Genomic DNA, 25,587 nt, shown 5'->3' on the forward strand with positions numbered 1-25,587 from the left:
AACGCCTGGGAACCACTGGCCAATATTACAGACAAGGAGATGCTACGCCAATTCCACCTGGCACACCCATGCAAGCCCAGACTACCTGGAAGAGGTCTTGGAGGGGGCCCTTTGAAGGGGGCTACTCTTGCGTCCATTGGTCGCAGATGGCTGCGACCACTCTGCCTTACCTCTTTTTCTCCCTTTTCCCTCTCTTTGGGCAAGATGGCTGTCTCCGGTGCCAAGTGCTGCGGGCCTCGGCGTTTTCAGACCAGCATGGGCGTCCCCATCCGCCATGCTCACTCTGGTGGCTTCCTAGGGCGCGAGCGTGCACATCTCTGACACTCAAGTACACGTCATGGCGGGAACCTCGGGGGCTGCCCCACCACATGATGTCAGTACCTCCGGGTATAACTAGCCTCCGCTTCCGCTACCAATTCGAGTTGCTACTCTGCCTGCTCTAAACTGCTAGCTTAGATGCCTCCTTTCGCTAAGGGCCTCGCTCCAGCAGAAGCTCTAGCACCCACCAGGAAGATGCCTTCACTCTGTGAGTACCTCTACGATCCGGCGCTCCCACCAGCTGCGCAACCACCAGCTGCGGTGTTACCCGCACGGCGGGCTCCTGCCTATCGTGAACATCTGGGTGAGACTATAGTTCTGAACCTGTTGAGCGTATTGGCATCTCGTGGATCAGTGCCTTACCTTCCTGCTTTACCATCTATTTACAGCAGTACAATAAAGACTCTATCCATTCTGTGTCTGCTAACTGTGTCAGCCTATCGCAGTGGTTCCCCACAGGGCTCCTCCCCTTGGGTGGAGTCATCTCCACTGCGACCAAGGGTCCACAATGCCTCAAACACAACAAAACCAAGTCAAGGTCTGAGGAGCAGACCTTGCCTTAAATAGAAAAAATCCAGGAGGAGTCCCAGGGAGGGGCTGCGACAATTTCCTGTCGTGGCCCCTTTAAATGTAGAAGAGAGAGCGCGCGCGCGTGGCTCTAGCAGGCCCGGCAGGGGGAGGAGCCGACATCAGGGAGGAAGGCCGGCTGAGACGGCCACGAAGAGAGACGTCAGGGACGGCTGCCAGCTGCTGCTAGCGCCCCGGGAGCAGCCCATCCGCACTGGTAAGTGGCCGGCACCGGTTGCGGACTGCCGCAGCCGGCGGCCATAACATTCTCTTTTTTAAAATGGTGAGGGGGGGAGGAAGTGACATCACGCTTGCCAATGGCTGCCTGAGGGCTGTGCTTCCTTCCTCGATCTAGCAAATCCCCCCGGTATCCCAACAATCCGTTGTTGTGAGCAGCCCCGACAACTCGAAATGAGTGCGGCAAAGATCAGCTATGTCAGTGCAGAAAAAAACAGTGAGTTTTTAGCAATTCTCTTATGAAGCCAGTGTGACGCTGAGGGCTGAGGAGCCGTCAGGGAAGGAGGTGGGAGAAGATGGTGCCGTGGAAGTAGGCCGTGCTGATGACGCCGTGAATAATGAATCGGGAGCAGGATCCAGGTTCGCAGTACTTATTGGAACGGGAAGGCAGGCTAGGCTGGGCTGGGGGGGGGGGGGGGGCAATCCATAGGGATCTCTGGGGAATTTCCACAGGTGTCAGCTAATTTTAAATAAATCAAATATATCAATGACATTTTTATATTTATTTCGGTGCATTCAAGTGGACTAACACGGCAATCACACTGCTTTATCCATATTAACTGAGACTATCGTACCTGGAAACTCTCTGGATTTGACCTGGGGTCGGGGACCAGAATTGTGAACAAATTGCCAGGTTTTCGGGCCAATACCTGAAAACTGCAGGTGCCCTTGCAAAAGCACACCCTGAAGAAAAAGTCATCTCCGCTGTGCGGGCCAGGAGGAGGAAGAGCAAGAGCATTGTCCCCCTGTGCAAGGAAGAAGAAATGGATTGGAGGCAGCTTCGGTCCTCGCAGTAGAAAGAGGAAGAGCAGGAGTGCCAGGCCCGTGTGGGGAAGAGGCAACGGGGGGGCAGGCTCAGGCTGCGCTGCAGAAAGAGGAAGAGTGGTTTTCCCACCCAGCCCGCTTATGGTGGGGGACAGCTTTCGTGGTTTTTGTGGACCTGGAGAAAGAGAAGGCTGCTCTGGCTGGTGGAGGGTTCAGGATGAGGAGAGAGAATCCGTGAGCATGGCAATGAGAGAGTGCATGTGGGCCTGTGTGTGTGTGTGTGTGAAAGAGGGAGAGACATGCGTGTACATCTGAGTGAATAATTTTAACTTTCTTAAAATTTATGAGTCACCTGGTGCACATGGCTCAAGTCCATTTACATTATATTTCACAACACCGAGTGATTAAAATACAAGTCAGTAAGCAAATGACATATAGCCAACCTGACAGAAAGCCCTCTCGAAGTTACCAGTGCTGAGTTTTCACATAAAAGCTAATCTAAATAAATATGAATGAGGAGTGAGCGTGTGTGTGAGAGTGCGCGTGTGCGTGTGAAACTGCATGAGAGTGAACACGTGAGTGTGTGTTTGCGAGAGAAAGTTTGGGTGCACGCTGCTGCCCACCTCCCCTCCCCCCTGCTAATCTGTGACAGTCTCAGGGTGACTGGAAATCAAAGGTTCCCAGGTACGGAGACTGTGAGTAGTTGGTGGGAATGAGGACCCCTTCTGGGGAAATAGGGCTTCCAAGGAGACATATCTGTCTACAAAAAAAAATTGAATTTTCCTGTGCAGTTTAATTTCTAACTGGTGAAAGTGAGTGAGCGTCCCTTTAGTACTCAGCATGCCACAAAGAATCTTTAAATTCTGGTGTCCTCTCAGTAACAGTGAAACAAACACCCTCCGCTAGCAGGCACTCCATGACGAAACACAAAAATCAGCACTGATTTCCGGGATATACCATACACAGCAAATTCTCTGCCTATGAAAAGGCAGCACAGTAAATATTGTAACGTGCCCTAGAACCCCAATATGCCTCCTACTGGGAGGTGCAGATTGGAAAACAGAACAAGCTGGACCGCTTTCGAATCCTACCCAGAAAATACACGCTAGCAGAATTCCTCACCTCGGTCACCTACACAGAACACACTTTCCAAATAGAGAATAAGTGACCACAAATAAGAAATAGAAATCTGCAGTCAAAAAAATGAAACCGACACCTCATGAAGCCACACTCAGTGCAACGCTGGGGAAATAAAATGTCCCTTTACTGTGCAAATACAAAGATATCAGAGCTTTTCCCAAGACTCAGAAAATCAAACACTTCCCACAAAAGAATGAGCAGGAAAAGCCCCATATAACCTTGCAGCTACAGCAGCGAAATACGTAGTTTCCTGCTACCAGGCCAGAGACATAAATCTGACCAAAGGCAATACTGAGCATCACCAGAACTCAGGAACTGCTCTTGGTACTGTCGTTTGTGTACTCTCCAGTTTTATTTTAGTGTTATCACTATTATGAACATTTTTTCTTCTTTTGGGATTACATTTGCAGCACAAGTTCAAAGCTTCCTGAACCTGAATTTGAGTGAGACTGACTGACTTGGTCCCGTGCTTGAAATAGAGCAGGTCCTGCTGTTTAAAAGGGAGAGGCATGATCAGCTATGATCCCACTAATCTGGGTGTGGAGTGTATATATGTATGTGTGTGGGGGGGACGGGACTTGTGCTGTTTTCTAACTGCTTGGTGCTGCTGCAACTCTTTTGTAGTTTGAACCGTGCAGCGCCGAGTGCAATTCAGACTGCAAGATGGCAGGAGTAGCCCAGGTGGTTAGAAAGGAGCCAGAGGTCCCCCAGCCCCAGTACAGGTTTGCAGGAAACCTGCTTCCAAGTCTTGCTATTTAAAGGGCAATGTGACTCTGTGCATCATGTTCCATCTATTGCAAGGTCCGGCTTAGAAAAGGGGATAATACTGTGTGTGTGTGTGTGTATATATACCGCACATATATATGTATATATATATATATATATATATATATATATATATATATATGGGGAGGAAGGACGACCTGGAGCGTAGCTTGAAGCCAGCACATCCCATCCGGGACTTAAAAACAATTCTGGTAGTAAATACAGGGCTCAAGAGGGGTTTTTTTTTCTCTCCCATATATATAAAGCACAGAGAATACCATGTTAAAGGAGCAGGTCTTGGAACCGTTCCCCATGTAACAGGACTTTTTTTTTCATCTTTGAATTATTATAAAAGCTCTATGATTTGAACGGTGGCGCGAGCTTCCTCAAGCAACAAGATAGTTGTGATTCCAACATACTAGTTTGCCAGATCACACCTAGTATGTTCCCGCACCACGGAGCAGCTCCTGCCATATCCGCTTATGTTTTAGGAAATGTGTCTACAAGACTTTTCAGGGTTCCCCCCTGAAGAAGACTTTAATGGCGAAACAAGGACCTTGGGGCTTTACATGTATTCATTCAGAACACGATACATTAATGCATGATGGTTGCACGGCAGGTGGTTGTATGGTAATGTAAGGTGGGATGTGCGAGTGTGTGCATGCAGGAATTCTTATATTTCACGCCACTTAATATGTCTATATACGGTTTTTTTTTCATATATTTTACAATTGTATCCTTGATTTTGTTATAAAGCAATCTGTGTATTGTTTTTGTACAACTTTTGATATGTTACATTCAATATAGCAGGTTCTGCGCTTTTATTTTAACTTTCTTATATTTAAATAAAATCAAAAAGTGTTTTAGATAAGCTCAACAGTGCTTCTTTTTTTCTGTTTTTTTTCTTTGTGTTTAACAATTAAGCACTTTATACTTTTGCCCAATGTTTTGCCAATATAATATATTTTTTTAATCTCCCATATCATGGCAGTGTAGGAGCTTGCAGACGGTCTGTCTATTATCTGGGAAATCTGAACTAGAAATCCCCAAATGCTGTGAGACATAAATTTAAAAATCCCCAGCAGACTGCCCAGACTCCTTGTAGCTGACAGGAGTCACTTGGTGCTGGGCTGTTTCCTCCACAGGGAATTAGATGGGCAGAAAAGTGAAGGTGGATTACTTTGCAGCCGTAGGTAGTAAGGACGAAAGGTTAACACTGGCACCCTTAAGGGAGTTGTCCATGCACCAGCAACTCCACCTATCTCTGCCACTGCTTCAGGGCCCGAGGCACCGAGTCTAGTGTGAGATCAGGGATGAAGAGTTTGTTCCTTTGTTCCTTGTCTTACATGCATGTATGCGTGTGTGTCTCTCTCTCTGCACCCTTTCTCTCTATTCTCCTCCCCCTCCCCCCTTTTCTCCCTCCCTATCTCTAACTTTTCTGATGCTTTGCTTAGAAGGAAATTACTTCCCCTCAAAACACACACACATACACACTTCTCCTGCACAACACCCACACACAATTATTTAAAACTGTTCTACAACAGGATGTGCTGGACCCACATATACACAAACATACACTTACTTTCTCATCCTGTGAACGTTTCTGAGGCGTTGCTCCTGCTGCAGGTTCCTGTTTCCGTTTTTTCTGGGAAGCAAGAAGCCAAAGTTTAAAACACAGTCTTTCCCTCTTTCTGCTGATGAAAGTGCCTGTGTAACAGTGATTCCTTGGGAGATGCTTCCGTGTGTGTGTGTGTGTGTCTGCTCTGTAAATCTCAGCTCAGATCTGTTTCAGTTTACTGATTACACCATTTTCTCATTCAGTTACTGTAGAGTGGCAATGGATGTGGAAACTCAGACTGTGTATTAGTTTTTATCCTGTGATAAAAGTTGCTGCGTAGCAATGACTTTTTCTGGTGGTACGTGTGTGTGTGTGTGTGTGTGTGTGCGTGTGTGTGTGTGTGTGCGTGTATATGCGTGTGTGTTTACCTGCTCTAGAAAAATCTTTGGAATAAGGTTGCCTTGTCTTTCTTCGTGCACTAAAGGGGTCGAGTTTACAAAAGTAAACAAAAGTTCTTCTCCCAGGTTGCCACTGGAGAAGGCATAAAGTCTGTCCCTGATCAGCTATCATATCAAATATTACCAGGTACTTACCCCAGAGGACTCGGACAGCGATTCAGCTGTGTAAGACCTTCCCCGTTGCACCGGAGACCTACAATATAGAAGCACTGAAAGTAGCTATAAACAGATTGGATGCAGTACATCGCAAACCTCATTTCTGGCAATGTCTGCACAGCAGAGCCATCTGCCATCTGAGTTTTCTCACAAACAGCACCAATTACCTTTTCATAGGGGTACCTGTCAACCAAAGTGAGAAGCCTCCTTTCTGTTCTGTCATAAGAAACATCACTCCTGGCATCCATATTCTGATCATAGAGCACCACTGAATTAAGCAGCCTGAAGTGCTTTTGTGTGTACCGTGAGACATCACTTGCAGCCTATTAACTTATTAGAAAGTGTTGCAGAGCAGCAATGGAGAAACATAAATGCATTTCCTCCTGTACTGTGCAAATATATCATAGATGCACATTTCTAAAGCTGATAGAAAAAGAAAAAAGACCTCTTGCAAAAGAATTAACACAAAAATTCTATGTAATCCTGGGGTAAATAGCAGCTGTAGCAGCAAAATCGGTGCTATCCTGCCACCAGGCCGGAAACATAACCTGACCAGGGCAGTACTGAACATCAGCAAGGCCTGAGAATTGTTCTTATAATAGTCCGATCTGTACCCTGTAATTTTACTTTACTGTTATTACCACTATTATGCATTTTCTTTCTTTTTTTTCCTTTTATTTTAACTGCTATGGGGTTATTTTGCAATAGCTCACATAAGAAAGCCTACAGAAGTGTGCATACGTTCCACCAGTTTTCAATGTGAGCTTACTGGCATATGTTCGCTTCGAAAATGATCCCAACGAAACTACTTGCACACAGTTACATCTGCTACAATGCGCATACAATTTTCAGGAAATTTTACACACATAGTTTTCATAGTCAAAATAACTGTTGTATTCTGATATGTATTTAGCTCACACCTTTTTGTTGGAATCTCAAGGTGAGTTATATGCAGGTCCTGTAGCTATTTCCCTGTCTCCACAGGGCCCTGATTTACTAAGGCTTTTTCTCCATTCTGCGTCTATGGGGGCAAAAGCTTAGTAGATCAGGCCCTAAATTTGTACCTAAGGCAACGAAGGGCAAAGTGACTTGCCCAAGGTCACATGGAGTAGCAGCAGGATTTGAACTCTGGCTTCCCTGGTTCTCAGCCCACTGCTCTAACCACTAGGTGGCTCTTCCACCACCCATCCAACTTTCAGGAGAAAATCTCCTATTTTAAAATGATCAAAAAATCTTGAGCTAAGTACCTTCATTCACCACCTCCAGAACAACAACAACAACAACAAAAACATTAACCTTCCCTAAACTTTGAAAAGTTGCCACAAACTTCCTGAAATTTGGCAATCATCTCTTCATAAAATGCCATAATCCACCCAAATAGGACACTGGAATTCTACCACCTGATCTACAAAATCTAAAACCCTTTGCCACAAATTTTGTATGGGAGAACAGTGCCAAATCATAGGAAAAAAGGATCCCACGTGTTTATAATTTTTCTAGCAAAGGCAGTAATTAATAATTCTTGGCATTTTACTAAGTTGATTTGGGTTCCAATACATTCTTTTTTTTCCCCACATAATGCAGACGGTCCCCTAAGTCTCATCTGACAAGGGAACCCCCAACATCTTTTTCCCATTTTTCTTTTAAAACATTTATTTATTTATTTAGGAGTTTTTTATATACCGAGGTATAGCAAAAAAATGCCTTCACACCGGTTTACATTTACAACAACCTGTTACATCTAATGCATTTAAACGGTAACTGGAACTGGTACTGACAATAACTTAGTACAATCAATATAAACAAACAAACAAACAAACAATATAAACCATAACGAAGTATATAGCTGTGCTCAAATCATGTATGGGGAAGGAATTGTTAGAGGGAGATGATTGATGAGGTTTCAGTGAGTCAGTGAAATAGTCATTGGAATGATATTGCATACCCGAAGAGGAGATGCAGTAGGTGTGATCTGTTGTGTTATCCTATGCTGTCTTTGAGTGTTTGACTGAATAGCCATGTTTTGTTCTTTTTTAAAAGCTTTAAGGTTTTCTTGTGAGCTCAGGTGTTGTGGCAAAGAGTTCCATAGATTCAGGCCAGCGATGGAAATGGCTCTATTTCTTGTGGAGGACAGTTTGGCTAGTGGTAGTGGTGGCACTTCTATCTGTAGTTTACTTGTTGACCTGGTCGTACGTAGTGACCTGTGTACATGTATGACATTGTCCAGAGCTGTGTTGTCTGCTTTATGAATTGCATTGTGTAGAATTGTTAGAACTTTGAATTCTATTCTTTTTTCTACCGGAAGCCAGTGTAGATTGTTGAGTACGGGGGTGATGTGGTCAGATTTCTTTTTACTAGTTAGGACTCTGGCTGCAGCATTCTGTAGTAACTGAAGTGGTTTTAAGGCTATTTTAGGTAGACTATCAAGAGTGAGTTGCAGTAGTCTAGGCTGGTGAAGATGAGGGCTTGTAAAACAGTTCTGAATTCATGGTGGTGAAGCATCGGTTTTAGGTGTTTGAGTATTTGGAGTTTACGGAAGCCTTCTTTTGTTTTTGTTGCAATGTGTTTTTTGTAGTTTAGTTCGCTGTCAATCCAAATGCCAAGGTCTTTTACGTTATCTTTGAGTTGTATACGGATGTTGTCAATTTGGAAGGGTGGTGTGGTTAATGATCTTGAGTTTTTTCTTATGATTAGGATGCATTCGGTTTTGCTCATGTTTAGGCATAATTTTAGGTGGTTTAGCATATTTCAAATTGCATCAAGGTGTGAGGTTGCTATTGACATTGCGTCTTCTAAGGTGGAAGTGATTGGAATGAGGAGTTGAATGTCATCAGCATACATGTAGTAAGTTATGCCTAGGCTTGATAGGAGTTGGCAAAGGGGTAGTAGGTAAATATTGAAGAGTATGGCCGATAGAGCAGACCCTTGTGGCACTCCTGTTTCAAGGGAGATGGCTTCGGAAGATTTGTTGTTGACGGAGACTTTGAAAAACCTGTTATTTAGGAAAGAGGTGAACCAGCCTAAAGTTTTGCCGGCGAGCCCAATGGTTTCTAGGCTAGCTATTAGCGTCTTGTGCTCAACTGTGTCAAAGGCTGCGGAAAGATCAAGGAGGATCAGTAGGTGGCCAATTTTTTTATCGAATCCTCTTAGTATGGTATTGGAAAGGTTGAGTAAAAAGGTTTCTGTGCTGAGATTTGTCCTGAAGCCGTGTTGGGTGGGATGTAGTATTTTGTGGTTGTCAAGATGTTCATTGAGTTGTTTCAGGACCGCTTTCTCAGTCAATTTAGCAAGGAGAGGTAGGTTTGATATTGGGCGGTAATTGTTCAGGTCTTCTGGGTTAAGGTTTTTGTTCTTAAGTATTGGTTTGATTGATGCGATTTTTAGCTTGGAAGGGAGCTCGCCTTCCTCGAGTGATTTATTGATAGTTGCTGCGACTATCGGGGCTATGGAGTGAGCGATTTCCTTTAGTTCTCGAGTGGGGATGGTGTCCATGTCATGACGTGCTGGGTTTATTTTTCTCAGCATTTTTTCTGTTTCAATAGGAGAGATTGGTTCGAAATTGAACCATGGAGTTATGTTGTTTGTAGATATTTTATTTTCTATGCTCGAGGGGGAGTTGAAGACATCAGTTATTTTGGTTATTTTGTTCTTGAAGAACATGGCTAAATCTTGGCTTAGATTTTTGGTAACGGGTTCGTTGGAGCTGATGTTTTCGGAGATGAGGTTGTTTACAGAGTTTTGGAGTTGTTGGTGGAGTTTTTTATTTTTTGACCATAGTGTTCAGTATCATTTTTTTGTAGGCTGCTAGATGTGTGCGGTATCTCTGCTGTGTTACGGGATGTTTGTCTTTTTGCCATTCTTTTTCGAGTTTCCTGAGGTCGGATTTCATTTTTCTTAGTATGGGGTTGAACCAAGAGTTCTGTTGTTCTCTCTTATTCTTTAGCCGTTTGAATTTCTCTGGGTTTATGTTGTTTGCGGTGTCTTCAGTGATTTGAAACCAGGATTGGATAGCGTTATTTATGTTTGAGAGGTCGAGATTTGCTAGCTGCTTTCCAAGTTCTTGTTGGAGAAGATCGGTTTGGAAAGGTGGTCGGTATTTGAAGAAACTTTGTGTTTCGTTAGTTTTGGCTGAGTTGTTGGAGTTCATTTGTGTCTTGCATTGTAAGAGATAGTGATCAGACCAGGGGACTGGGCTGTATGAAATGGAAGTGTCTGTGAAATGGCCATTAGTGAAGATCAGGTCCAGTGTGTGCCTGGCTTTATGTGTGGGGTTGTTCACTTGTAGGTTGCAATTTAGACTTGAATCAGTGCAGCATCTTCTCATAAGATGTGAATCTCTCCCATTCAGTTTTCCTCAAGATCTCCCCAGACAATAGGCCTCTTTCTCTCAGTCTCTAAGCTGCAAATAGTGCCAATCATTCGGGCCGATTCAGTATAGTGCGCTCGGCCGAGCGCACCTTTAGCCCTGGTTTGGCCGCAAGTTAACCCCATATATCTTAATCCAAGTTATTTCAACCTGTTCATTGTAAGACATTTACTTGTCAATGTTATTGTTTAGAATGTGAACCGAATTGATCAGTAATTTTGTTACTGGAAAGTCGGTATATAAAATGCTAAATAAATAAATAAATAAGTTTTTGACATGCTATTTACCCCTTACTGTATAAGGGGTAAAAATAGCGCGTCGAAAACACGCAGCCAACCCCCCCCAAAACTAATAGCCGCCCGCCACATGCAAATGCATGTTGATGGGCCTATTAGTTATTCCCGCGCGATACAGAAAGTAAAATGTGCAGCCAAGCCGCACATTTTACTTTCAGAAATTAATGCCTGCCCAAAGGCAGAAGTTAATTTCAGCCGGCACAGGGAAAGTGTACAGAAAAGCAGAAAAAACTGCTTTTCTGTACACCCTCCAACTTAATATCATAGCGATATTAAGTCGGAGGCCCCAAAATAAAAAAAAAAATTTAAATTAAAAAAAAAAAATTTTAAATCTGCCCGCGGCCCGCGGGTTGGAAGACGGACGCTCAATTTTGCTGGCGTCTGTTTTCCGAACCCGTGGCTGTCAGTGGGCTCGAGAACCGACGCCGGAAAAATTGAGCGTCGGCTGTCAAACCCCCCTGTCAGCCGCCGCTCCTGTCAAAAAGGAGGCCCTCATTTAAATATTTGATCGCACGCTCGCCTCGGAGCGCCGGCTCTCCCGCGGTTTTTACTGTATCAGCCCAATTGTTTTTTATGTAAAGCCTGCAGTCTGGAGGCAACGTCAAAAACAATTTCAGAATCTTTTATTGATGAAGCTGATAGACGTAACTCTTTCCAATAGAAATTTCTACCATTTATTTTCAGTTGGGTTCTTCCATATTGGTGCTACTAATGAGAATTCACGTGAGTTCTTTACTACTCTGACTACCTCCCATGAAATCGTTTCAGTGGCTCACATCATTGGGGCCAGATTTAGCCATAGGCAAGTGCCTTGGGTGTCAAATTCTGAAAGTGCCTAATAACCGGGACTCCCCCTGCTGCTTTCTGATTTCCAGAGGGAACAGGAAGAGGGAACCCCTTGCCCCCAAGTCCTCTGCTTATGGGTGGCGTCATCTTAAATCTGGCCCTGCACAGCACTAGAATACTAGTTTTGTTCACTCTGTGCACCTGTCTCACACTGTCCAGCACTGTAAACGTTTCCAGCAGCTTATTCTCCAGATGCACTCACTGGGGCCTTTCTCCTTGTGGCTTCATCTTGGCACAATGTGCAAGGTGAAAGGGCCTAGTAGTAGTACCTGGGGCACGATAGGTCCAAGTCTCCTTCCTTCCAGGGAGCCCACAAAACCAGTTTTCTAATTCAAGGGCATTTCTTACCCCACAAAAGTTCAGAATATAGATTCTCTATTTGATTAAAGACTTTTTGAGGGAGATACAAAGGAAAGCTGGAATACACTTAATTTAGCTGTGCCTGTGGGATCATTTTACATAATAACATGGTAAATGGTGGCAGGGAAAAAACCCGAGTGGCCCTCCCAATCTGCCCAGGAAAACTTTTTTTTTGAAATTTTTTTTTTCTTAATGGTAATATCTGCCTCTCCTTGCAGGTTACCTCCATGCCTTCTGTTAAGGGTAGTCATTTAATATATTTTATTCATATTGACATCAATATTCAAAAGCCATTTAAATGGTAAGATCTGAGATATTCAACCCCTTATCTGGTTAGATAATGACTTCTGGGAGCGTTTCAGGGAGGAGTTCAGTTATCCAACTAACTTAATCAATTTTCAATTTGCGGGTAGTTTACTCTTACTTAGCCAAATAACTTAGGCCGGGATTTTCCGGTCCTGAGAAAGCCGGCAGCGATCGCACCACCGCTGTGCTATTGCTGCCGGCTTTTGCACCCAATAGCGCCACCGTGAAAGGTGGTGCTATTGGGCGCGCTACTAGCGGCGATAACGGGTCTTACCTTATCGTCGCCAGCGAAGTTACCGACGTGTCCAACTCCGCCCCGGCAACCTATCGCATGCGATAGGCTTACAAAATAACCCCCTTAGCCGGATAACTTTAGACTTGCTTTCAGAGCAGGTCTAATGTGGCCAGATAACTTGCTACTTAACTGGATATCTTCAAAAGATATCCGCTGCGAAGCGCTGCCAAAATAATAAACAAAAAAAGAAATAAAAGGGCCGCGGGCGAGTCTGTCCCTTCCCCATCATATTGTAGAAGAGGGCCCTGTCGGGCCGAGCAACCCCCAGTTCTGCTTCTAGTGCTAGAAGAGGAGCTGTGGTGGCTTAATCTTGTAATGCTGGGAGCGTAAAGTGCGGGTACTTTACAATTCCAGCATGACTTCTGAGAGAAGCAGGGCTGGAGCTGCCCAGAGCAGGTGAGTTTTGGCCTTAATCCCGGCAGGGGTATTATTTGAGTATCGGGGAGGGGGGGGGGGGGGAGCAGATTTATAAATATTATTCTGAATGGCAAAGGGGGAATAGTGGATTGGGGGGGGGGAGTGAGCCTCAGAAGTCTATGAGGGGTTTGGGGGGTGGGGGTTGCACGGCCCGACAGGGCCCTCTTGTACAATATGATGGTGAAGGGACAGACTCGCCCGCAGGCCCTTTTATTTCTTTATTTGTTTATTAGTTTTACAGCGCTACTTAGCTGGAGATGTTTGGAGGATATCTAGATAAAGTAGCAAGTTATCTGGCCGGATAACTAAAAAACCTACTGGCTATATTCAAACATAACCGGTTAGGTATTTTGTTATCCGACTAGTTGGCCGGATAACTTTAGTCGAGAATATTCAGCGGGATATTACTTGTTTGCTAAATGGCCTGCTGAATATTGGCCTCACTAAGCCTACCTAACAGCAAGACAGAAAAGTCCACCCATTTTTTCCAGATTGTTTTAAATACTTTTATCACCAGAATCACATTGGCCTCAATCATATTATGAAAGCAAACCCTGGTATCAGGAAATTACACAAATATTCTCATTTATTTACAACTTTAACCAGAGAAAGACTTGGGGTGGGAGTCTCCCTCACGCCACCTAGGGCCTCCCAGTTCTAGTAATTCTGACATTGTCCAGTCAACAGTATATCCTGAGATATTTCCAAATGACTGTATTATTTCTTGAATACATAAATATGGGGATGAAATGAAGACAAATCCTCCAACTTTAACAATAAATCATTCTCACATAGAAGAGGTTTCTGCTCTCTGTCTCCAAATCCGATTCCTGTAATTTGCACTGTTTTCTTAATTGTAATCTCTAATGGTTCAGTAGCCATTGGAAATAAGAGTGGTGACGTACCTCCATCATCTCTGTTTACCAGTCAACAAGCTAATCTTTCCAAACTATCTACTCAGACTATCCATAATTTAGCAACCCAACCCTACAGTTGATCTTGCCAAGCTTACTCAGTGTACTCGGACCTTAAATTAATTCCAATACGTATCTTATGTTCTTATGTTCTTATCTTGATCCTCAGACAGACTAGACTTGGCTCAATCATTTTATTCAATTCGTTACTTTTTCGTTGCCCCCCATTTTATCTTATCCAAGTTCTACGCCCTGTTCTATGTAATTGCGATTAAATGGAAACTGGAGGACCTAAAAACTCAGACTGACAGACTAAAGAAAAAGAAAAAATGAAATTGCAGATGTTTCTGGTGAGTTGCAACCCATCATTTAAAACAGCCATGGTACCAGAAGACTGGAGGGTGGCCAATATGATATCAATTTTTAAAAAGGGCTCCAGGGATGATCCAAGAAACTATAGGCTAGTTTAGCCTGATGTCAGTGCAGGGCAAAAGAGCCAAAACTATTCTTAAAAACAAAATTACTGACCTCATAGATGGACATTGTTTAATATGGGAGAGTCAATATGGGTTAGGCAAAGAGAAGTCTTGCCTTACCAATTTACTAGATTTTTTTTAGAGGATGTAAATAAACATGCAAAGGTTAGCCAGTTGATATAGTCTGTCAGTCTGAGTTTTTAGGTCCTCCAGTTTCCATTTAATCGCTCAGAATCATCACCATCAAAAAACATTTCCGGTGTGAGTATGACCCTGACATCCTCCTCAGTAAAGACAGAAGCAAAAAATTAATTTAGTTTTTCTGCTATTCCCTTCTTAGCTAGACTGCTTTGTTACTTTTTTTTTACATCTAATTTGCCAGTGTTTATGCTCTTCCTTGTTTTCCTTATTCAGATCTTCTTTCCATTTTTTTAATGATGCCCATTTGGCTTTAATTGCCTCTTTCTCCTCATTATTAAACAGTTGTTTGGTTTTCATTTGACCTTTTAATGCATGGAATACATTTTGTCTAGGCCTCAAGGATGGTCATTTTAAACAGTGTCCACGCCCCCCTGCAGGTTTTTAACCTTGTGGATTGCTTCTTTCAGGTTTTATTTCCTAATAAATTTCCTCATTTTATCATAGTCTCCCATTTTGCAATTAAATACACTGCAGTAGTTTTCCTTAGTATTCACCCTCCAGTGATGATATCAAATTTGATTATATGATGATCACTGTTGCCAAGAGCATCCACCACCTTGCACCAGATCCTATATTCCATTGAGACCTAGATCTAATATAGTTCCTCCTTTTGTGTATTCCATGACCAACTGCTGCATGAAGCAGTCATTGATGGCATCTAGGATCTTTACCTCCTTGCATATACTGATATGACATTTACACAATCAATACTCTGGAAACTGAAGACTCCCATTATTATTGCATTGCCCATTTTCCTAGCCAGTCTGATCTCTGTTAGCCTTTTGCAGCCCGTTTCCTCATTCTGGTTAGGCAGGGGATAAAATATCCACACTACTATACTTTTTTCTTTCACTCTTGGAATTTCTGTCCATAAGGATTCCAGACTGCAGATCGACTTCTGCAAAACTTTTATCCTGTTTGACTCTATATGCCATCCTTAATATATAGTGCCACCTCTCCATCAGTTTTGTCTGCCCTGTCCTGTCAATATAATTTGTACCCTGGTATCACAGTGTCCTCCTATTGGTTATCCTCTTTCCATCAAGTTTCTGAGATGCCTATTGTATCAAATGTGACACTCTCTGAATATGATCTACATATAATCTACCTGCAATAAAACCTACCTGATCTGGAATAATTATGTTTCTAATTTTTAGAGCCTCTGCACTATTATTTTTGTTAGAATTTTTAATTCCATATGAGGAGGAAAATGGGTCTATAGCTAGAACATTCTAAGGGGTCTTTCCCTTCCTTAGGGATAAGTGTTATAATAGCTTGATACATAGTTTGAGGTAGTTCCTGCTTCTCTGAGCAGTCATTAAATAGTTTTGCTAATTTGGAACTAGAATATCTACAAACTCTTTATAATATTCAATTAAAAATCTATCCTCCCCTGGGGACTTACCATTTGGCATGCTTTTAGTAACATTTCATACATCAAGTTCCCCACTAGGAGCTGCAAGTGAGCATTCCATTCACCTTACGGCTGGAAAAATGTAAATTCTCACAGATATTTCAAATCCCTCTTCGGCATCCACAATTTGTGACTGATAAAGGTTTGAACATGTCAAGCAAAAGTCTTACTAATTGCCCAGGACCATGGGAATAATCCTGAGCTATAACCAGATAGACAAGCATTTTACTGCTCTTATTTCCAAAAGTGTAGTATTTACATTTGGTGTGGTAAAGCCGCATGTTCCATTTTCTTTACAAAACTTCTATTCAGTTCGCATTTCTGCTGGCTCAGCTTGTGAAGTGGGCTTGAGATGGGAATCTACGACAGATTCATTCACTTTCCTTTATTTCTCTTGTTGAATTTAAAATTCCCCTTTATCCTTCTGCAGTATAGCTTAAGGCTGAGATAGTAATACCCGACAAATGACTTACCTTACCTGCTTCCCAAAAGGTCTGTACATTTTTTTGTACAGTTGTGCTCATAAGTTTACATACCCCTGGCAGAATTTGGAAGACGTGTAGCATTTTAAGAAAACTTGAATGATCAGACAAAACACGTTTGTTATTTTTAATGTGTTTAAAATTAAACTATTATGCATGATAGAACAGCACAATCATTAAACAAACCATAGCAATAAAGGAAATAATAAAATGGTCCTGTTCAAAAGTTTACATACCCTTGAATGCTTGGGCTGATAATATACACTCAAGTTGAACTGCACAGGCTGAGATAGCAGTGAAGGGTAGGTATCCACACATGTGCCTTGTTTGATTGTAATCAGGGCCGGTGCAAGGGTCTGTAGCGCCCTAGGCAGACCAATGAAACAGCGCCCCCTCTCTCCCAAACCCACCCTCAGTTGAATGTGCCCCCTACCACAAAAGACTGCAAGCCATCATTGATGCAAAAGGGGCAATGCACGATATTAAGAAGAAATGGTATGCAAGCTTTTGAACAGAGTCATTTTATTATTTCCTTTATTGCTATGGTTTATTGAATGATTGTGCTGTTCTCTGATGCATAATAGTTTATTTTGAAACATTAAAAATAGTAGATGTGTTTTGTCTGTTCATGCATTGTTTTCTTAAAATGCTACCCATCTTACAAATTCTGCCAGGGGTGTATAAACAACTGTATATTTTTATTTACAATTACCCAGTGCATGAGTTACTGTGCTATGCACACTTGATATTTTTAATAGACTGGTATTAAGGCATTATCTTCTGGCAGTAGGACGTGTAAGGTTTGAACACCAATACATAGAAGCTAGAGCATAGTCTGATATTCCTGATAGAATCAGGTGCCATATGCATATCAATTCTTAAAAATTCAGGTCTCCCTGAGAAAAAGATATATTCCTTCTGTGGCGGAATGTACATGCCTCCATATAGCATACACACATCATTTTGAATATTCTAAAGTATGCAAATAAATGCAAATCCCTCCCTAATCCCGCCCCTAGGAACACATCTGCTCAGTTTGGCTCCATGGACTATATTGTGCTGCACCTACCTTGACCTGCTATCTTTAGTGGTTCTTGAGTGTGGTGAGCAGGAAAGGGGCTTGACTGAACTGCTGTGGGCTCCAATAAAGAGCCCAGAGTCCACCACTGAATGTAAAACAGCCAAGCCTCTGATGGGCTGCCATGCAAAGTTATACTCCAATCAGTTACTGGGCCTGCCGGTGAATCTGCAGGGTACTGGGATTGCTGCTGTTCCAAATTATGTACGTTGGGCTTCCAAGATGGCACTGGGGTAATCGGCATGGAATGACCATGGTTAAAACCTAAACTTCAGTGAGCATGGGGGAGCTGGATATTTTGGACAATGGTTTGTCTAATTTTGGTGGCTGTGAGGAATTATTAGAAAACTTGGTAATAAAATATGGAAGGGGAACTTGGTGTTGGATTTAGTGTTGGTCTTGTAAGGGAACATCACATGGTCTGGAATGGCCTATTAGTGGGTGTGGTGAAGGTCAATGTAATGGATCCTGGGCATGCTAGGGGCTGATTTGAAAGGCAGTGGTATTTATTTATTTATTTATTTTATATATATATATATATATATATATATATATATATATATATATATATATATATATATATATATATAGGAGAAGAGTTGCAAGTTCAGGTAGAAGACATGGGGGTGTGGGGAGCTGGTGTTAAGTATGGGAATTGGTATGTTATTTTACCCCAAGTGGAAGAATTTCATCTGAATGGGCCAATTTGGGTTTGGCTTTTTTTTTTCTGTTTGTTGTCATTTACTATGTTACTATGTTATGTGCATACTGCATACAGGACATATACATATAAGTTCACCCTCATTATCAGCAAGCCATTTTGATAGGTAAAGCACTGTTTACCTTAAAGTTTCCCCCAAAGCTAGCTGTATATGGCAATTATTGGTATATGTATTTTTTTTTATTTGTATAATTTGCCTTTTTATGACAGATTGTATTTTATTATATGTGATAATTGTAAGCCGCTTTGTATTGGCTATTGCTGAAAAAGGCAGATTACAAATACTATTTTAAATTAATTGAAATTATCCGTGGATACACCATTGAAAATTACCCTCTTTATTTATTACTTTGGTAATGCATGTAACACATTTTCCTGCCAATAAATTTTCTTGAATCTGAGTACCTGTCAACCAATTAGTAAGAAATGTGATCTCTTATACCATAAGAGACATCACTTGCAGCCCTCAGCAACTTAGCACAGAGTTGCAGCTCCTCCCTCTCCTATGCAAAGCGCAGGCATGTGCACTGGCTTAACACCTTGGCTCATGCCCACATCCTGTCCCTTGCCTTCCTCTCAGCTGAGTCATAAATTGGAGCTGAAGGCAGTGAGATGGTCGTGGAAGGATTGTACAGAGACCAGCACACAGATGCTAGGAGCCCAGAATGCAGCAGGGAAACAGTAGGAGGGTGGCTCGCAGGAGAACATTGGTTGTTATGGGGTGTTCTTGGCTTTTACCTGTACAGAGACTCTAAGAAGTGGTGCTGAGTGACATTTTGTAATCCTAGGCTCAGAGGTTTTTGGGGCTGAGAAATGGCTGCCATTTTCCTGTTACTTAAGTCACCTGGAGAGAGATTGAAATGGTCTCCAGTTATTAGAGGTGCCCATGAAATGAGGGAGCATCAGTAGTAAGTGGAGAGAGAGAATGAGATCTGAGGCAGGTAGGGGAGTGGGAAGGCAATAGAACTGGTGATGGTTGAGGATGTGTGTGGGTATCAGTCTCCCATGTAAATATATTGGAGCCAGAGATTATAGCAGGAGGACGTGGGGACAAATGGTAACTATTTTGGCCAAATAAAACCAAGTAACAAAGTAAACGGCAAGTACAAATTATTTTACACTCCCAGTCTGCCCAGTTGCCCCTACCTGCACTTCTCTTGGTAAAGATATCTCCCAGTTGTCAACCATACAAGCTTGTTCACCTGAGGGATATCAGTCCTCCTTTTGTCCTTAGCTGGGAAGTGTAGCCAACCCAGTCTACAACCAGTACTAAGAGATTTGCCACCTCTCCCAATTAATTATGAGGACAATGTAATAAGATGAGTATTTAAAACTGTGTGCTGAAATTCGGTGCAGTTTCTTAACGTATATGCTAAAAATTGTTTAAACTCCCGATGCAGTAGGCTAACGGAGTGCTAATCCATAGGGAATTAAAAAATACACACAGACCAGAAAATGTGCGTAAAGAAAAGGCTTGGAGCACAGAAAAACATGATGTATGCGCATATGTACATGAATCATGTCTTCTGCACATAATATATGACTTACGTGCAAAAAGCATTTTTTCTGTGCATAAAATCCCAACTATAGGTCCTAGCACTGGAACTCCAGCTTCCACCCATAGACTAATACTTAGCCTGAAAACTTTACCTCACCTCAGTCAAGGAAATAATTTTCTAGCGCTAAGAAAACACAAAGGAAAACCAATGCAGCTTTCTGTCCTGGGGATAATAAGTAATGCCGTCATTAGCATGGGATTTGCATGAGAGGCCACTAACCGGTACGTGCATTGCTCTGCAAAAAACTCCTCAGAACTCCACTCAAATTGCGCACTCTACTGTGTGCACCTTATTACATCTGACCCTATATTTGCAAACATACCAGACCATGGCTGCCACTGTGTGTCTTCTCACCCTCTTCTTGCCTCCTTTGCTTGGAAGCTTGATGCAGCCATACTGTACCCCTGCTCTGATAGGCCTACAAAGCTAATGATTAATTCAGAACCAAAGCTCGGTAGACCCTTTCCCAAATCTGTATCTCAAATAAACACATTTAAGTCATGTCATTTGTATGTTAGGCTGCCAAAATGTATTGCTCACCTTCTTAAGCCACAGGGCCAGATCTGGACATAGTGAAATTGAGAGGTATGGAGGGTTTCCTTACCAGTAAGTGTCACCATGCTCTTTTTCCTGCACCCTTTGGCCCGACTCCGGTCCCTGCTCCATTTTGGATCAACTCCTCTTCATCCAGTCCCATCCTAAGAGAGCCATGTATTGTTCTATGTGTGTCTGTATGTATGTGTGAGCGGGAACAACCTTCGTTCCTATGGCGATGAGGCAGGCTTCAGCATAGTCATATAGGCCCCATTCCAATTCAGTCGTTTGTCTTTGCCTCTTTTCAGAACCAGAATTCACAACAAAGTGAAAGAGACAAAGAGTGAAAAAGAGAAGCAGCTGCAGCTGACTACTGGCAGTCAAAAAAAAATAAAAATATATATATATATAGATATTTCCGTCCTTCACCACCGCTTCCTGCCAAAAGGAAGGTACGCTGAAACATTTCCTGTTTGCTACACTATATTCTCGCTCCCAGCCACCATTTCAAGAGCAAGTTCTCAGAAAATCTTCTAAAGAGTGTACCGCTATTTAATTCCATCTCACTACCTCATATTTCAGGAAGAAACTGTTCTGTTTGGACGGTGTGCACAGAGTTTTAGGCAGTAGCTATGCAATCATTTTCTATTGTCAAGATTTCACTATGAATTGTATTGCTCTGAGGTAGAGGGGAACAAGAGGCTTAATCTGAGATGGAAAAGCAAGTGGTAAAAAAAAAAAATCCTATTCATTTTAAGCAAGATGGCCTTCTAATGCATATCATAGTGTAGCCACGCACAAGGTTTGTGCTGAGAGTTGAGGCTGGGTTCCTTTTCTCTCAGATTGAGAACCTGTTGATCATGAGGGGGTTAATGCCCTGCCACCCGATCCCACTGGGGACATGAAAGGTGATGATGTAACAACCATTGCCAGAAAAAGACAATTAAACCTCCTGCTAAAAAAAAAATAGATACATATGTTGTTGTTTTTTTTTTTATTTAAATTTTATTACAATCACCAATCAGCACTACGAACACAGTATAACTCAAAATCAGCTACAACAACATATTGAAATAAAAACTAACATTGCAAGGTTTCTTTTAAACTGAAAAACCCTCACCCAAATTTCCCTTCCCCCACTCCCCCTTCACTCAGAACCCAATAGGATTGTTCCCAAGCCTGGGAGAAATAAGTCTCCCAGAAATTCACTCAGTTCCTCAGTTGTGACGCCATAGAACAAACGGTGACCACATCTTTTCATATCTGTCCAAAGTCTTATGTTTAACTGAAGTAAGCTTTCCCAAGTGATAGACTGTCTCCAGTCATTGCTGCACAGCCGAAAACGATGGAGTAGACACTTTCTTTCAACAATATGCCAGTTCACATCAAGCAGCCAGAAAAATCTGCTGTATCAAGAGGGTTGAGTCATGTGGGAAATTTGCAGTAATGGTAAACCCCTAACAATGCATATTTAGGATCTGAAGTACACACAGCACCAGTTATTTCATCAATCATATTAATAATCAGGGTCCAAAAACTGTGTATAATTGGGCATTCCCATCAGATTTGGTAGAAAGTGATCATCGCCCCACAGCTCTCCAACATTTATCGTCCATAAGCAGATATAATTTGTGAAGTCGATCAGGAGTGAGATACCAGCAAACTAGCACTTTATAACCATTTTCTACCAATAGGGAGTATTCTGAACATTTCCCTACGGTCATAAAATATATAGATCCCATGCTGACTCACTTAAAGAGATTCCCAGATCTCTCCCCCAAGCCCCGATATGGCTAGATTTCCCTCCCACTTTGTGACTGAGCATAGCATAGATCTTGGGTATTAGACCTTTAGTATTATCTGCTTTATCACATAGAACTTTGAAAAAGGGTTTTACCCTTAAGGAGCTTGGCCTTGACCTTTGGTTGCTTGACAACATATTTAATTTGAGCATAGGAGAACCAATCACTAGATGGTATATGAAACGTTTGTTGTAACGATGTGAAAGTAAGGAGCAGTCCTCTTACCCATGCTCTAACCTAGAAATACCCGCACCCTTCCAGTGTTGAAACATACTAGAGGAAATTCCTGGCTGAAAATCCTTATGAAATAAAGAAGATCAAAACAAGAAATCTTTTTTCCCAACAATACACTCCTCCCATTTACTCCAAATATTAAGTGTAAGGGAAGTGGAAGGAGTTTGCAATGATGTTGACTCCCTCGAGCACCTAGGCATGTACAGTAGATCCCTTAGATGCTTGGCTCCTACAAAGTATTTGTTCAATACAAACCCATTGCTTTATTTCATGTGACTTATACCAAACTACCACAGCTCAGAGTTGTGAGGCCACGTAACAGTGTTTAATATTTGGAACTCCAAGTCCCCCTCTGATTTTTGGCTGAAAGAGGACATTCCTCGAGACTCGAGGCAATCTGGGTCGCCAAATGTAATAAAAAAAATTTTTTTTTTTTGGCGTGCTTTCAACGGGGGCCTCAGAAAGAAATATGGGAAGGGTTTGGAAAAGGTAACAAAAAACGAGGTAAAATGTTAATTTTTACTGCCTCAATTCTTCCCAACTAAGAAATATTAAAACGCTCCCCCTTGCCTAACATCATAAGAAATGGCCTCTAGCAAGAGGGAAACGTCACCTAAAATAACCGCCCCAGTCTTGCCCCAGTGAAAACTTCCAAATACTTGAAGTGTCAGGGCTCTGTCACTGACTCTTTGTTGTGAGACACAACGGCGCTGAAGAGAGTTCTTTAGAATGGAAGGTGCAGAACGGATGGAGCTTTCCTTACCATATAATTTCCTTGCTTTGGCTTCTCCATTCTGTTACGGGGGTGTGGGGGAAGAGGGGGTAGGTTGGTGTGTAACATCTCACAGGTTACCTTTCTTTTTCAGGAGGCCTCTTAGTGAAATGGTATTGCCATGTCTTCTGCTGAAAGAGCATTCTTGTTACTATGGGCTGCAGGCAGGCAGAGCTGGTGGCTGAGGTTTGAAAATGTTGTTCTCTTTGTAGAAGAACCCGGCACCTGGAGATTTGTGCTGTGGCACACCATCTTGTAAGCTTGATTTACGTCTGTTTACCGGGATTTAGTGCAACATGTGATCTACGGTTGAATTGTTTTATGTTTTGGGGGGGGGGGTTATAAATATATATGTATAATTTTTCCATCTTCATTTTTCATTTCTGTGATCCAACTTTGTCTGTCCCTACATTTCTCCTGGATTTTTCTAGCATAGGCAGTGGGAGGGGTTTTTTACATTTTTTTAAATTCTCCCCTTGCTTTACCCCCACCTTTTTCTGGGAGGCTTGAAGGGATTCTAAAAATCTCCAAGAGCAAGGGATCTGGGTCATTGCCTCTCCCAGAGCCGTAGCGTGCCCATAGCCAATATGGCCTCAGCCATAGCCTCTGCTACCAAAAGGTGCCATAGAGCTGCCATGGCCAACAAGAGCAATGTGGCCAGCGGGTTCTCAGCAAGAGAAAAAGCAACATGGCGCAGCTTTAGTAAGTAGAAAAGCAGCATGGCTCCACCAGAATCAGCAGTACGGCCAGCGAGGCTGCGCTGCTTTTCCACTTACTAAGGCTGCACTTACTATACTGTCAATTTCAGCGAGGCTGCACTGGTTTGGAGGAGGATGAGTGCACCCTAACCTGCCGGAAGGAGTCCAGTGTTAGAGCTAGGTTGGCCCCGTGGCTGGAAGTTGTTCCCTTGGCTGTGAGGGCTTAAGAAAGAGACTGCTGCTGCCTGCTACTTCAAGGGGGCAGTGAGAGGGAGCATGTGTGTGGGAGAGTGAGAGAGAGCATGCGTGTATAAAAGGGAGCATGTGTGGTGCACATAATCCCAGTTACCATTTGCTTGCTAATCCATGACAAATTCAGGGCATCTGGAAATCAAAAGTTCTAAGGTATGGATAACGGGGGATTTTCTTAAATCCTTCTTTTAATTGTTGGGTGTTATTTGATGTGTCTGTTTTGAAGTATTTTATTGGTGTTTGGAAAATTTTTATATTAATTTTTAATTATTGAATGTTATTCTATTCATTAGTTGTTTTGAATTATTCTTTTTGTTGGTATGGTTTTACTAATTTTGCTTTATGAAGAATGGTACTGTTTCTGTTTTTTGCATTGTTGCAGTGCATACATAATTTGGCTTGTTGCGGTTTCCAGTTTTTTGTATGTACATTTCTATTTATACTGTATGGTCTCTTTATTCTGTATTTGAGGGTCTATCTGTGTTTTGCATGTGTGACTGAAGTGAGGAATTCCATTAGTGTGTAGTTTCTATGTAGGGATCTAGAGCATCTTGGCTTGTTCTGTTTTCCTAATAGGGGCTGTATTACTATTTTCGTCCTGGTGTAATATTTGCAGAATTAACTTTCATAGGTAGGGTTGTTGCTGTTTGATTGCTACAGTTAATGCTGTTTTGATATAGAAATTCTGTTTTCTCGTGGCTCTCTAAGGGTCATGCCCATGCTCAAGATGCCCAACTATGAAATATTTCACATCCCCAGAAAAAAACAAAACGGTGAGCGTCTATTAATAATCTGTAAAAAAAAAAGAGGGGTGGAGCCAAGATGGCAACTGAGTGAGGAGTTGGAGAAGAGTCTCGCTATTACCTCGGTGCCTATTGCCTGGAGTTTTTGTTTTCCTGCAATTTCTTTATGCCTCATACAAAACGTAAGGCCAGGCTTCGTGAAAGCCTGGCGGTTGCGGAAAGTTTGGATCTTAAACAACCTTGTATTGAGACTTTCTTCCCCTCAACGCCGAATGAGTCGGGAGCGAGGGCCGCGGAGGGAGGAGATGCGGAACGAACATCCTCCCCTAAGGTCAATGAGATCTCGCTAAGCCCCGGCGCGCCTGAGATCCCGTCCCCAACCCAGCGTTTGAGAACAGCGTGCGAGGCTGCTGGCATAGTTCTCCCGGCCAGCCCTAAAGAGCTTGATGCGCAACAGGAAAATGGCTTGGGAGCTTTGAGAGAAGGGTTTCAGAAGATTTTACCTAATGGAGGGACCTCGGAGCCCCATATTGGAACTTATGTGCCTTTGTTGATGGAGAACACCGGTTCTGCTGTTCCAGCGCTGGATTATACACGAGACACTGACACGGAAGCCACGAGACAGAGTGAGCATTTGCCTGTATTAGGCTCTTTTCTTGTTAAACCAGCCAAAATAACGATGGAATCGATTTGGGAAGCTTTAGCCTCGATTGAATCAGCTATTGTCACTCTAACTAGATCTTACTTGGATACGAACAAACGCAGTGTTAATAATGAAGAGAGGATTTCTGAGCAAGAAAGGAAAATGAATATAGTGGAAGAAAGAATAAATGTGGTTGAAAAACATCAGCAGAATC

At 42.5% G+C, this 25,587-nt stretch overlaps 1 protein-coding gene across 2 annotated transcripts in view; it reads right to left on the minus strand.

Annotated features, from left to right (window-relative positions):
- Nucleotides 1-20,573, minus strand: part of LOC115096139 (rho guanine nucleotide exchange factor 3-like) — a 49,287-nt gene extending 28,714 nt beyond the window's left edge. The window contains exons 1-3 of one of the 2 annotated variants that reach the window (XM_029610668.1): nucleotides 20,300-20,573; nucleotides 5,944-6,001; nucleotides 5,375-5,437 (exon numbers count right to left, since the gene is read on the minus strand). In XM_029610668.1, the coding sequence (XP_029466528.1) occupies nucleotides 5,375-5,437; nucleotides 5,944-6,001; nucleotides 20,300-20,361 (183 nt within the window). In that variant the 5' untranslated portion in view covers nucleotides 20,362-20,573. The remainder of the gene's footprint in view (nucleotides 1-5,374; nucleotides 5,438-5,943; nucleotides 6,002-20,299) is intronic. The other variant, XM_029610653.1, reaches the window with a different exon arrangement.
- Nucleotides 20,574-25,587: the final 5,014 nt, after the last annotated feature.

This window comes from Rhinatrema bivittatum, chromosome 1, assembly GCF_901001135.1.
Source record: "Rhinatrema bivittatum chromosome 1, aRhiBiv1.1, whole genome shotgun sequence".
NCBI lineage: Eukaryota > Metazoa > Chordata > Amphibia > Gymnophiona > Rhinatrematidae > Rhinatrema > Rhinatrema bivittatum.